The sequence below is a fragment of the Zychaea mexicana genome (genome assembly GCF_025766255.1).
Source record: "Zychaea mexicana strain RSA 1403 chromosome Unknown BDB00scaffold_12, whole genome shotgun sequence".
NCBI classification, from domain to species: domain Eukaryota; kingdom Fungi; phylum Mucoromycota; class Mucoromycetes; order Mucorales; family Lichtheimiaceae; genus Zychaea; species Zychaea mexicana.
Genome location: NW_026516675.1, coordinates 234,858 through 249,008, shown reverse-complemented (window position 1 = coordinate 249,008; position 14,151 = coordinate 234,858). Strand labels below are relative to the sequence as shown.

At 40.7% G+C, this 14,151-nt stretch overlaps 3 protein-coding genes across 3 annotated transcripts; all 3 read right to left on the bottom strand.

The window, feature by feature from the left end:
• Positions 1-953: 953 nt before the first annotated feature.
• Positions 954-3,247, bottom strand: BDB00DRAFT_869030 (cytochrome P450; the record flags this gene model as incomplete). The annotated part of the gene is made up of 9 exons (XM_053126544.1): positions 954-1,072; positions 1,154-1,571; positions 1,673-1,731; positions 1,798-1,825; positions 1,912-2,240; positions 2,326-2,485; positions 2,560-2,681; positions 2,806-2,878; positions 2,993-3,247. 9 exons carry the CDS (start codon positions 3,245-3,247, stop codon positions 954-956), a joined length of 1,563 nt encoding a protein of 520 aa, XP_052983070.1.
• Positions 3,248-3,794: 547 nt separating this feature from the next.
• BDB00DRAFT_952380 (cytochrome P450) lies at positions 3,795-6,324 on the bottom strand. The gene is made up of 9 exons (XM_053129601.1): positions 6,026-6,324; positions 5,838-5,910; positions 5,609-5,730; positions 5,318-5,501; positions 4,903-5,231; positions 4,762-4,789; positions 4,611-4,669; positions 4,113-4,530; positions 3,795-4,023 (listed from the first exon to the last, which is right to left on the bottom strand). Exons 1-9 carry the CDS (start codon positions 6,272-6,274, stop codon positions 3,905-3,907), a joined length of 1,581 nt encoding a protein of 526 aa, XP_052983069.1. The 5' UTR covers positions 6,275-6,324; the 3' UTR covers positions 3,795-3,904.
• Positions 6,325-12,637: 6,313 nt separating this feature from the next.
• Positions 12,638-13,791, bottom strand: BDB00DRAFT_807206 (uncharacterized protein). Its single transcript, XM_053122319.1, has 3 exons — positions 13,515-13,791; positions 13,136-13,450; positions 12,638-13,025 (listed from the first exon to the last, which is right to left on the bottom strand). Exons 1-3 carry the CDS (start codon positions 13,627-13,629, stop codon positions 12,982-12,984), a joined length of 474 nt encoding a protein of 157 aa, XP_052983068.1. The 5' UTR covers positions 13,630-13,791; the 3' UTR covers positions 12,638-12,981.
• Between the last annotated feature and the right edge of the window lie 360 nt (positions 13,792-14,151).

The window sequence follows — 14,151 nt, the reverse complement described above, 5'->3', positions numbered from 1 at the left end:
TCATCCTCAACCTCGTTGATGACATATTAAATCCCCATCTATCATCATCATCCGAATTATCGACCTTATTACCAATCTTTCCGTTTATTCACATCATTGAATTCTATAGTAAAGACATATATATATATATATCATAGTCTTTGAACGATAAAGCATCAGTCAGTTATCTTGTTTCCTCCCTATACCTTGTTCTTGTTTCTTTCCTCACTATCTGGTTTCCTACCTTCTGGCTTCCTTCTTGTCTTGTCCTGTTCTTGCCGAAAGCACCTAGCACATTCTCTTCCGGTGTTTCTGGCCTTGTGTTGTCTTGTCCCTGTTCGCACCTTACAGTAAATCAGTTCTCGCGCTGTATATTTAACCTATAAAATTTTACGTACTTCTCATTTTGGACTTACATACTTCCGATTTTACGTACCTGCTGTATATGATTTTTAAGTACCTTGAGCGCTAAAAGGACCATACATGTTGTTGTTATTACTTTGAAGATTTTGTATATATAATCAAATTTCACGGAAGGGCAAGAAAGCCCACACTATGTTTTAAAGGTACGTAAAGGTTGATGTACGTAAAAATTGGTGTTAGTATGATTGTATGACTAGTGAGTGTAAGTAGTCAAGGAACGCGCTCAGAAAAAAGAGACCGGTTTTCCTGCCAGAGCGACTGCTTTACCTGCAATCGCCGAAAATGGAAGTACGTAAAAATTCGCGCACCCCATATTGATGGTTTTTTGTTGGGATTCCCTTAAAGGCGTAATTGTTACTACTATGTTACCCTCTACATATTTAAGAGCATCTACAGAACACTTATCTACTGGGTTTGACGCATACTGTATATTATATGTCTCACGTACATAATTCGCTTTCTGTATAATCTAAACCGACACTTGAATTGTCATTTCTGCAGTGCATAAACTTGCCGTGTAACCTGCATAAGTTATGTAGTGTGTTATTTATTTAATATCGCTTCACAAAATGTATTTCTAATGATTCAGGTGCAAAATTAATTGGCAAATCAAGGATAACGCCACTCTTATGTTTCGAATTTTCAGGGAGCATCAAAGTGTATTTTCTCACTACAGAATTTTAGTAGACAAGATCAATTGAAGAAAAATACTGTACATATTTTAAGAAATGGTATGAAGAGAATGACTTACATAGCATTGACAACGCTATACGCTGTTCCATCATACTAAAGTTGATGCCGATGCATTGGCGGGAACCGCCTGAAAATGGGGCCCATGTGATGCCTTCTTGCGAATAATGCTCGCCACCTTCAGCAAACCGTTCTGGATCAAATCTTTCTGGATTTTTCCACAAGTCAGGACGATAATGCAGTGCCTCAATATCAATATTCACCATGGTCCCTTTGGGAATCAGTGTTCCGCCAAGCTCTAGGTCTTCTTCGGCGATTCGTGGATTGATTTCGTTGAACGGTGGGTGCATTCGTAGAGTCTCCTTAATGATTTGGTCAATGTATGGAAGCTTCTTGCAATCCTCAAGAGTTGGAGAGACATCAATAAGCTCGTCCCCGAAAACGGCAAATGATTCTTGTCGTGCTTTCTCTTGAACGTCCTATGACGAGGTAGAAGAAAATCATACATGAGTTTAGTAGTAAATACCTAGTAGTCACGGGAAGAACAGTAATGTTTTAAAAAAAATAGCAGTGGTCATACTTGGTTAGCAGCGAGCTCATATAAGCAAAATGCCAAAGAGTGACTGGTAGTATCGTGTCCTATACAGTGGCACAGGTAAGCGATATATATATCTCCATATGTGTATACAAAAAAGAATTACATACCTGCCGAGAAAAAGAGTGCCATGTTGTGCTATTTTTTTATAAATACGAGAAACCAAATCAGTGATTACTGACATCATCTCAGTGTTTACATAAAATAAGATAGAACCAACATACCCGCAAGTCTTGTCTGGTCCAGGAGCCTTCTCCATTCAATTCTGCCTCCAGCATTAATGTAAGCAAATCCTTTTCGCTTTGTGGAGCGTCAACCTTGTTGTTGGACGCTTCAGTCAATAATTTACGCTTTTGGTTGGCGAGATCATCAAGCAAATCAATCAGTTCGAATGCAGCATTGTAACAGTCCCTGCGTGTCTTGCTTATGGCCCGGTAGATGCGATCGAGTCTGGGGTAAATAATAGGAATTGGATCCATAAATCCTTTGAAGGCTTGGTTGTACTTTTGAACCCAAACAGAGTTTTCATCTTTAAGCGCTTCGAAATCGAAATCTATATAGTGTACACGTTAGGTATTAGTGAGAGAAGACGGGCTTGGACAATAACAAGCAGGAATAAGAGACAAATTAGTTATCACCGAATGCAGCTTTTCCAATTGCATCAAGTGTCAACCGCTTTGTAAGCTTGATAGCACAAGTTGCGTTGCCATCATTTTCTTCAATGACTTGAAATACGAGTGGCATCAGGTTACTGAACACGGCAACTGGCATTGAGCGATGAAATGCCGGGTTCATAATCTGGTAAACATAAGCTTTAGGTTATGGGTGTCTGTGAGCTTCTTAAATGTAGTTAACGAAATCTATGTATCAACCTTTCTCTGTTCCTTCCACTGCTTGCCATTCGCTATACTGAGATTATCCTTGCCGAATAATTGAGCTTGAGCACTTTCATCCGGAAAATAGTCCATGACAGCTTGTGCCTTGGATGCGAGTTCTAAAAAAGAAGCATTTGAGTTATTGTAGAGCAAAATATATAAAGAGCAAGCAAAAATGAAAATTTCCTCGGTTGCGCATAAATGACGAAGAGTCAGTCTCGTTATTTACTTTCACTTATTTACCTGGCTTGAAAAGAACGGTTTTGGCCAATATAGGATTGGCGACATAAAGCGTCCAATCAAACGGGAACTTGTTCTATAAATCGAAAAGAGAGAGGAAGATTTGAATTTGTAGGCCAGCACATGCATGTGGCTGTTCGTGTATCGATTACACTATTCAAGTGAATTGCGACTCAGAAAAAATAGCTACCATATAGATACCGTTTCCTTTTTCAAGTAGAGGAAAGACAAGTCTCTTCGTCCGGTCAGTCAATTGCTCCTTGGTTGCTAATGATCGCCAAATATCCCAAAAGGTGATGGCAGGAATATGTTGAAATTTCTTTGGAATTGTAAAGAATCCTCTGTAGATTCTGCGACAAACATAGGTGACAGCGCCTGCCAGCACTAGGTAGTAGCGATAAGAGTATATTTGCTTTCCAATCAGCTCCTGGCGAGTAGTGCTCATGATGGTTTTTTTGCTGGTAAAGAGTTTAAAAAGATCAAGAGGTATAAAAAAACTCTTCAGAGAAAAGACAATGCTTATATATTAATGAGGATCCGTTTGTATGAGTCAAACTCGGATTATGGAGTTGTTTGAGAGATTCTTTCCGAGTACAACCGCAAGTGAAGGCCGGGAAAGTTTGAATCACCACACCATCCTCCTCGTCGAGCGTTTGAAAAACGGAGACGACGCCGGGGCGGTAAATTGTAATACCGAACAACTGATGTATAATGATGTACTGCTTGGTGAGCTACAGTAATAATTTGAAGGAAAGGTATGCAATAACAGGAAGGTTGGCCACAGCAATCATGGTAAAAATAACTCGGGATCATGGAATGTGCGCTATGACGCATATTATTTCATTCATTTGTATTGTGTATGGCAGCGGAAATAGCAAGAAACCTTATGCTTTGATGGCTTCCGACTGGTAGAATCATAGCTTTATAATGTAATTGCGCAAGTATGTGTCTTCACATTATTTTATAAGACATAAGACTAAGAAAGTGCATTTCTTTACATCCATAAGCTGTTTTATTTACCCATATTTATATTTCCATAATATACACATAATTATAATTAACATGTACTGCAAAGCTCAATGCTTGATTGCACTCCTCCTAGTTAATATCGCTTCTTGAACTTTATCTTAAGGGATTCCGGTGCCAAATTAAATGTCTGATCCATTACGAGACCGCTTCGATGGATTGAGTTAGCGGGGAGCTGCCACTCGTATTTTCTCACTAAGTATACACACAGGCTTATACATGAGTACAATAATTGTCCAAATGACAAAGTAAAATAACATTAGATGATAAGCACATTGACTTACATAACATTGATAAGATCACTCGCTGTTCCATCATACTAAAGTTAATGCCAATGCATTGTCTTGATCCGCCGGAAAAGGGAGCGTACGTCATTCCTTCGTGGGAATCATGTTCACCACCTTCAGCAAATCGTTCAGGAATAAATTTCTCGGGATCATGCCATAGATCTGGGCGGTAGTGCAGTGCTTGGATGTCTACGTTCAGCATGCTTCCCTTGGGAATCAGTATTCCTCCCAGGTCTAAATCCTTGGATACAACGCGTGCAGTAATTTCGTTCGCAGGCGGTTGCAGTCGTAATCCTTCCTTAATACACATGTCGAGATACGAAAACTTTTTGCAGTCGTCCAATGTTGGAAAAATATCCATTGGCTCTTTCCCCAGAACTTGTAGAGTTTCCTCCCGCGCTTTTGTTTGAATATCCTGTGCGTTTCATAGATGAGGATGAAAGAGCGTTTTAAGCAATCAGATTGCATTGTCATTGTAGTACATAGAAGGCTTACTTGATTGACAGCAAGGTAATACAAACAGAAGGCTAGCGAATTACTTGTCGTATCGTGGCCTAATTTTTAGTATTTGATTCGTTATCATGCAAATGAGAGATCTTTAGTGGCAAATCAACATAAATGATTGAGTTAGTGATTGAAGTTGTACCTGCAAGAAAGAAAATTGCCATGTTATGCTTGCGTTTACCCGAAGTGACAGCAGAGCATAGTAGTTAGTATACATGCAGCTGTATAGAAGCTCGTGTATGAACCCCACTACATAAAAATTATGTTTGATGTAAACACATACCCGTAGTTCTTCTTTTGTCCATGCTCCTTCACCACGCATTTCAGCTTCCAGCATCAGTGTAAGTAGGTCTTTTTCACTTTGAGGAATCTCATCCAACTTGGACTTTTGGCTTTCTAAAGTTTGACGCTTTTTGTCCGCCAAATCATCTAGCAACGCAACCAGTCTAAACGCGGCACTGTATCGCTCCCGTCTCTTTGGACTCAAATATCGATAGATACGATCTACATTTGGAAAAAAGGTAGGGATGACTTCCAAAAAGGATTCCAATACTTGATTGTATGTTTTGACCCATACAGAATTTTCATCGATGAGTGCACAAAAATCGAAATCTACGACTATTATATTAGCTATCGCACTTTTGTGATTACCATCGCCATCGTAAAGCCAATGGAATCTAAGAGAAAAATATACATACCGAATGCAGCTTTTCCCAAGGCATCAAGAGTCAAACGACGCGTCAACTTGATGACTGACACTCCCTCCTCAGCGCCGGTGGCGTTGCTTGATGTTTGCATCTTTTCAATCAAATCGAATACGCTGGGCATCAGACTTCCAAATACACCCACAGGCATCGAGCGATGAAAGGCAGGGTTCATAATCTTAAATTCCGATTAGGGAACGACTGATTAGCGCTCATGTATTTATGATTCGCTATAGTCCCAACAAGCTAAGGAGTACGTGTATAACATCCGACTGTTTCATTTACCTTTCGCTGCTCTTTCCATTGTTCACCATTGACTATAGCGATGTTATCTTTTCCTGAAAAATGCATAATCGGGCTGTCCTCCGCAAAATAATCCATGAGAAACGTTGTCTTGGTAGCGTATTCTAAAAATCCAAAGAAAAGGTTGTTGGCATGGTGATTGAGCGCAAACAAATGTAATGTGTCAGCAGACCAGTCAGTTCCGCATATAGTAATTAGACCAAAATAATACCTGGCTTGAACAAAACAGTTTTGGCCAAGAGCGGATTTGCGACATAAATTGTCCAGTCAAAGGGCATTTTGTTCTGATTTCAAGAGAATAGAGGGGAAAAATAATAGTAAGCAAGCGAAATACGATGGATCATATTCTATCATCGATCAGGCTCGTCGAAGAAGGAAAAATAAACTTATTCCACGCACGAGATAAAGGCCGTTAGCTTTTGGAAGTAGCGGAAAAACAAGTCGCTGTGTCCGAGGTACCATAGGCTCTTTCTTCACCAAGGAATATATGTGTTTCCAATAACTTATGGCCGGTATGTGTCTGAGCTGTTTTGGCACAGCGAAATAACGTCGGTAAACTTGGCCGCAAATGATAGTCGCTGCTGTGACCAGTCCTACGTAATAGCGGTACACATACAAGCTTTCACGAATCAAGCTCGTCTTTTCCATGTCGATAAAAGTCTCGGGATGACGGGGAAGGGAAAAAAGGCGAAAGAAAAAAGATTTCTAGTTCAGTAAGAACATATGAAGTGTGTGATCTGTTAGATCCACGTGAGAAACTGGTTCTTACCAGATCATTGCCACTGCGCGTGCCCAAGTTTTCCGTACATGTAACCAGCGAGGAGACCTTTTCTTTTCTTTATCTCAGATATAAATGCCTCCAAGAAGTAATATTCGATAATCACTTTACGGATGTAGTATTATCACAATGTTCGGTGGTCACTGGAAGTTGCCGACAAGGGGGTGAGGTTTCATGATCTGGCGGGCACATCGTTAACCGGCCGGCGTCGGTTCCGGTGCGACGATGTACCTGTGCGACCTCAAATGAAGCTTCGTGCAGCCGGCGTCAAGCCCGCCGACAGGGTTCTTTTCAAAACAGTTACTTATCATGCAATGAGATCAGCCAAAGCAGGTTGAAAATCCAAGATGTATGAGCAACGACAGTAGTGTTGATTTTCGTGCAAAGATAATGTTATGACTCATGTTACATTCTACCCACAAACACCTGATGCGAATCACCAGTGTCGTTTTGTCCTACACATCACTCTTCATCTGCGCTCGTGTCTATTTTTTCCTGCCGATGATACTATACTTCAGGTGCTGTACGCACACAGATATTCTCTTCGCTTTTTTTTGGATCTACGACACAATACCACATAATGATTAAGGTTCTTTGAATTGAAAAAATACGTGGAAAGGTGCTATGCGCTCTACGCTGTTAGTCCTTCAACTCAGTTATACGAGCCAGTCAGTGATCTGTTGTGATATACAGCTGTCAAATTCGGCTTAGTCTACTGAACAGCTTCCCGGTCAACCTCAAAGTGTCTCATAAAGTACTAGTTGACCCTATTCTAAAGAAGAAGGGTTGGCAATAATTGCCGAGAGTACAGTAGTAAAAATCCAAGGCAATACAGTACTTGCCATAATTATCGATACTACACGAAAACCATCAGCTTGTCAAGAGACCTAAAGTAGTTGTAATTATGAGTATGCATCGATAGCAATATTAAAATTGGTAAAGTTTTGATAACACAGCGAAGAGTTGACGATAATGGTAGCGTGTATCAAACTTGTACAGATGGTAGCCTTAGCGTAAGAGACTGGGAAAATTGGCGATGGATGTGATAAGGTCTTAGGAATTCGAGTACATCAACAGATTGTTACATTATGGACAACCAGTCTGTATTGTTTATAGCGCACACAGTGGTCCCGCTTTAGTTTCAAACTTATCTCTTTGGATTGTGAAAGTCAACAAATACTAGGACAAACTACCATACACGGATATTCTTTTATTTAGACACATCTCGATGTTACATATATTACCAACGCTCATGATGTTATCACTGTAATGATCACGTAATTCACATAGCCTGCTATGCAATACATTTACCTGGCCAAAATGACCTTTTAGCTACATACATAATAAATTAAAATACACACCAAATGTTGTAGAGACGATGGACGACCAAGATGCACCCAGTGAAACAGAGGCTGCTTGCCGCCCAGCAGTACCATTGAAGACAAGAGAAAAACTTGTCACGGTAATACTGTTTTAAATTAACGAGAATTCAAGCTTCAAGAATTCTGTTCGCGAGACAAAGTTATTAAATTAATAAAAGATTAAGGATTTTTTATAATCATAGATGAAAGAAAGAAAAAAAAAGAAAAAGTAATAAGTGTATATGTCAAGAAAAAATGTGGAAATAATGTTGGAATTTGCGATAATAATAGTAATTAAACACTGGAGTAATTTGTTGACAATAGTAATGTGCTGTAACAAATAAGTATGTGTGATGTATATGTGCAGATGTGAACGCTTTTTTTTCTCGCGGGATGCATACGAAGCAAGAACTGTAAAAGAATCTGTGAGAGAAAGAACCGGTGAGTATTATATATGTCGTGTATGTTGGTTTGTCTCGCGGAATGTAGTTGGTATAGTGCGTCTACGTCGATCTTGAATATTCTCTGACAAATAGTCATCAACAGTGCTATTTTGAACTGCTGCACGAAAAACATCGAATTGTGTAGTCGATACAACTTGTTGATATTCATCTGCAGCATCGCGAAACGACTCTAGGTTTGCTTGTATCATAGTTGTTCAATCAATGCACGTCGCTCTGCTCGATTCGCCTGCATGTGAAGCTCCCAGCGCAAACGGTCCTGTTCCTGATGGACATCAACTACGTCATCGTCACTGGTTAGGTCGATCAATGTTGGAGCCGTTGGATTGCTAGTTGCAGCAGAACAGTGATGGCGGTAGTAGTAGTACTGGTAGTAGGACGAGGAGAAGGAGAAGGAGAGAAGCGGGGATGAATGCCGGTAGTAGTAGTAACAAGAGGTGCGATATCCCAGTTGACATCATCAAAAAGTCCAACTTCAACATCATCATCGTTGTCAGTGGCATTGCCGCCACCATGGGTAGTGTCTAAAATGTTCCGGAAAACATACAGTACTCACTGATCTAAGTGTACAATGGCACATATTTAATCCTAGGCAGAATTCGTAGACATAGTAGTTTTATTTATCAATTTTACTTCTGGTTGTATACGCACAAACGGAGCAATGCTTTGGCGTTGAATAAAATGTTGTTTAGCGACAATGCGGCCATAACCAGAACGGCGAGCAAGGTGTTCACAGATCATAAATCGACTTCGCAAAAAAGCCGGACAACCGCAGGTCTATCTTTCAACTGATGGTTAAAAACTGGGTGACTGCATCCGGGCTTTCTGCCATCAGGACATCCTTGTTCCATTGACGGACGAACATTTGTTTCCATCGTGTGTTACGACGAGACCGAACAACATCACGCCGAAATTTATGCCGTAACTCGCGACAATGACGCGTAATGATAACATACACCAATAGATCCAAACGTGCACGGTTAAACTGGTATTAGTGAATGCGCTTTTAAAACCTTCCAGTGCGCTTCGATCAGCATTGTTGTTCTCCCAGCTGGAATGCGATCACGGATGCTGCTACGCGCCCATAGCTTCCATGCTGCTGGCTTGTACCATCGCTCGTACAAATAAATCCAGGCGTCGATATACCCTTTTGCATATTACGGCAAATTGGTGAATTTCTTCGGCCGTACGTGTTGTAGTACCTATTCAGAGTATTCTCGCATTAGCATACTTTAGTTATAACATATAGCATAGCAAGTCACATTTAAGTTATTGCTGTAAGTACAAGTAATGTTACCATCGGGAGGGTGCTGATGGCAGTGCTTTGTCATTAATTCGATTATATGTTTGCGGTCTGCTTTTTGGCAAATAACGCCACTACGTCCACCAGTAGACGGTGTACAGTCCGGATTAACAGAAGGAAAACCGCGATGAGCTTGTGCACTACCATATGGTGGTGGATAGGCGCTTCTCTGCTTGGACAGCTTGCGCTCAACCGATCTTTGCATGTGCCAAAGACAAAGACGCAATCGCGATTCGCCCCACACATATTTGATAGTCTTCATCTGCCCTTGATCCTTGTCCGAGAACATAAACAGATGATCGAAATGATCACCCTTTAGCACCTCAAAGAACTCGATAAGGGTATCTGTTTTTGTATTGGGGCCAGCTTCATCAGATGCAAGATCTAAAAGATATCCGATCGGAAATCCCACACCATTTACATTTGCAAAGATTCCATATAATTCAGAGCCGACACGATTGGTTTTGTAAGTGGAATCAATGCAGTACTCTTCCACATGATCACTTGTCACGAGCAGAGGTAAAAAGGGGGTAATGAAACCATAAGCAACAGCAATGCCTCTTTCACGTTTCCAGAAAACCTAGGATTTATTGTAACTGCATAAGATTATAATAATTCTATTTTTTTACAAAGAGAAGACTGAATTCATTGTTAGCAATTTATATTGTACACACCTCTCGGAAAATTTGATCATTGTATCTACGAACAAGCATGCGCGTCGAGATCATCTGATCTTCATGCAAGCGATACTCGTGTTTAAAAGTCTCGCTCCACCAGTAATACACCTGTTCTGGCGTGATATCCGAGAGTGGAAACTCCTGGATCACTTCATGGTACAGGATGGTCGGGCTGATAGTCGTGGACTGCCGAGTTCTTCTTGCAATGTACTCGCGTATATCGTCTGGAACCAGGTTTCTTTCCACAGGTTCAATTCCGAAGCGTGCATGCTGGCGATGGGTTATAATCAGCTCCACGTAACCGAGATCTTCTCTGACCTTTCCTTGAATACGGCCACCACAATCGTATGTTTCCATACGATCTGTCACCCGTCTGCGTTGAGCATCTTCAATCTGAATTTGATACGTTCTCGAACGCGAGCAATACGCGGTAAAAGATATATCAGACGAAAGCTGAGGATCACCAGTATTTTTCCTGATGTATCGGAATCCATTAAGCGCTGGACACCTTCAATAACAGCGTTGATGATCGCATCCTCGCCTCTCATATAGGGTTCGATGCAGATATAGCCCATAGATTGATAGTGCTGCATAGTAAACATATGAGTATGGGCAAACGAATGAATATCAAGTTAACTGAATATTTTTATAGCATATCAAACGTACAGTTCCGTTATCCTCAACAAAAGGGTACTGATCGGCCAAATAATCCAAAAAAATTCATTCGATCAAGAGGAACGCAATCCTGGGGATTTGCGTGTTCACGACAGTCGAGACAAGTTTCGAACGTCCCAACGCGACCAACAAAAGAGATACCAGGTCTTGTCTTCCGGCAATCAGTACGTTTGTACTCTCATGCTTGGTAAAAACACCGGCATCAAGAGCATTGCGAACTGTCACGATCTCGGGCGAAGCAACAGTGCCACTGGCGAAGGCATTAATAGTAGTAGTAGTGGTGGTGGCTTGAGTAGTGTCCGTGGTGGAAATGAAAAAGAAACAGAAAAACGCGAACCTCTTTTGCCAGGGCAAGCAAAACTAAAACTTAAACTCCATATCTTGTTTTCTTTTTTAGAATAGCGATGAAAACATCGAAAAATGGTTATTCTTAGTATACATTGCCTATTAAAAGACCTCAAATAATGGCGCGTATTGATATATAGATCGTCTATATGGAAAAACCTAAGAAAATTGGCGAGTATTGATATGCATTGTCTATATGAAAAGCCGCAGAAAAGCGGTGCCTGATGGTATATGTGTTAACGGTAAAACTATTTGCCCGGACCTTAATGTGGGGTTTCTTATCGGGAAACTATTGGCCGGATTTGGTTTACGCGAAATTTCAGTGGCTCCCAGGATTCCTCACTTTTTTGCTAGGGCGCGTGTCGCGTTATTAAGATTTTACTCATTGTTTATTATTATTCAAGTATGCCTCCACCTAATAAAAGACAAAAACGCGCAAAAGAGCAAGCAAGATCTTCCAATAATGGCCGTTTCCAACAATTAGTTCCAACAATTTAGCAACCAGTTGTCGAGATTCCGATCGTAGAAGTCATGGTTGAAACCGAACCTAACGACTCTGAGATTCTTGTCTCTTTGCAAACAGAAACTGTAGCAGTGCACCCCCTTCCCAGCTATCCTATCAAAAGGAATAAGGGATCGAAGCGCGGAAGCGGAAGATACTGGGGTCCTGGTAGAACTGATGTACCAGTGAATTATTTTATCAATCTCAGAGATTTGGTGAAACTATAGAGGGTTGAAAGTTGACGGATGTGAAATAAAGGGGAAGTTACTGTAATTGTCATATAAAAATGTAAATGCTAAGCTGTGCAAAGTCTGTTATATTTTATAGTGGTATATTCCTTTGTTGATGCGAAGACTAAATATGATATACGTTGTTAATATTTATTATGAGCTTATTTGCAATCATATTAGTGGTGTTTCATTATGTTCACCATCTCTGCTTCCTTGGATACATTAAGCTCTTCAATGCTACGGGCTGTGTATATAATACTTGAGAGCAATGTGATAGTATTTGAAGAAAGTCGTCGTACATGTTCTCGAAGTATAATGGTTCTATGCATAGTTGAAAGCGTGTCAAGCAGCGCTCAGCTTCTTCTCTCAGTCACGGCAAAGTGTAGCAGTAGCGATGCTTTCTTTTTGTACACCTTTGCTTTTGAGAAAATATGCTGCAGCGAATGAATAAATAATGACGGCAACATATACAGTACAGGTTTCTGTGAATCCACAGGGTTTCATTGAGTTCTCTCAAATGGATGGACTCGACTTAGGATATATATGATAGTAGCGACCCATTTTTCCAAACATACTCAGGTATGACCCAGCCCAACTTCCTATACGCTGTACTGCATTATATCGTCTCACATAATTGTGCGTAGTGCATCATACCCTTCAAGAAAATATAAAGCGGCCATGGTACAATAGTGTAAGAAAGAGCTGTCCTTCTATTCTGCTACCTTGTAAGCCTAGTCGGACGAACTCACACCGGATGTAATATATATACGATGTATTTCCATAGAAATAACAATTTAGATTCACTCTCACAGCGTTGTTTACTATTGTTGAATGATGGTGCCGTACTCTTTACGTTTACTGTATAAAAAAAGCAAAGCATGGTTGTAGGAAATGCATATTGTAAATTGGGGTTTTAGGGACCAATGAATGAGCTGTTTCTATAAATGGAGAGTGTACTATACACGCGAAACAAAAAGAATATAGAAGGGTGTAGTGCAAGGGGTGCACAGTCTTTGGCAACTTTTAAACACTGTCACCGTTGTACATTACCATCTTGCCTTGCCATCCTGTGTGTTTCATGGGTAACATCCCACGATTGAAATGGAGAATAAATTGTTGGTCATTTCGAATTGCAACTTCAAACTCTTTTTTTTTGCCACCACTCATCCGTCCTTACCATGAAAGACCTTGAACAAGAGCTCCTTGATATGCTTCTCCTGTAACCCATCCGTACCAAAATCATGAGGAACCGCTAAGCGCCACACGCCCAATTGTTCTGTTGCTTTGCGCAACTGTACCAGACATGCTTCAAAGTCTGCATAATTGGTGCGATTGTATACTTTTGCACGCGATATCAGATAAAACACGTGGCGTTTCACAGGTGAAGAAGCCCCGGCGACGGTGATATGAACGACTTGTCCTACAACACGTTTTTGTGTCTGTAGTTGATGCTGATGATTTCCGAACCGTTGCTTGAATGCAGATGCCACGCCTGTTATATCATCCATTATTAGCTATTTGCTTTGTTACATCCTAAGTAATATACAGCAACGTACCTTTGCCAAAACGAAGGTCTTCTCCTAGGCAAACTGCTAGTCCTTCTTGTGACGATGCTGATGTGCTGCTGCTGTCAAATAAACTGTCGTGCTGTTCCTCAAAATCAAACGTCATTTTTTTTGTATGCGATATTCAATAAGAGAGAAAAAGAGTTAAAGAAGAGGAGTAGGGAAAGAGTGAAAAGAAGAAAGAGAGAGAGAGCAAGGAGAGACACGCAGTGTTTTGATGTCTGGCTTGCTGTTGTAATAAGGGGGTGCTGGCAACTGGGGGGTTGTTTATATCGAACGCATGAAAAGCACACTCCTCTCTTGTCTGGGTAACTGACCTCTATTCTCCAAAAATAGACTTAGTACCTGGCTACCTGACTGACTTCACTTACCCTGCGCAAATAGGACGCAGCACACGCAATCTGCCACCAAGTCATTTCAAAAGGACATCTTAACATTATTATCCATCAAAGAGTATAAGTAACAACTCTTATTTTTTTATTGATTAACGTACTACAATAGAACAGAAACAGCTAAAAGGAACTAATAAGCGCTGCAAGAAGGTTGTGGTGGGGAGGGGATGTTGTGCTTTCTCGTATAAACTTTTTTTTGCTAGTTTTCATTTTCCTTTGGGATGGAAGCATACGGG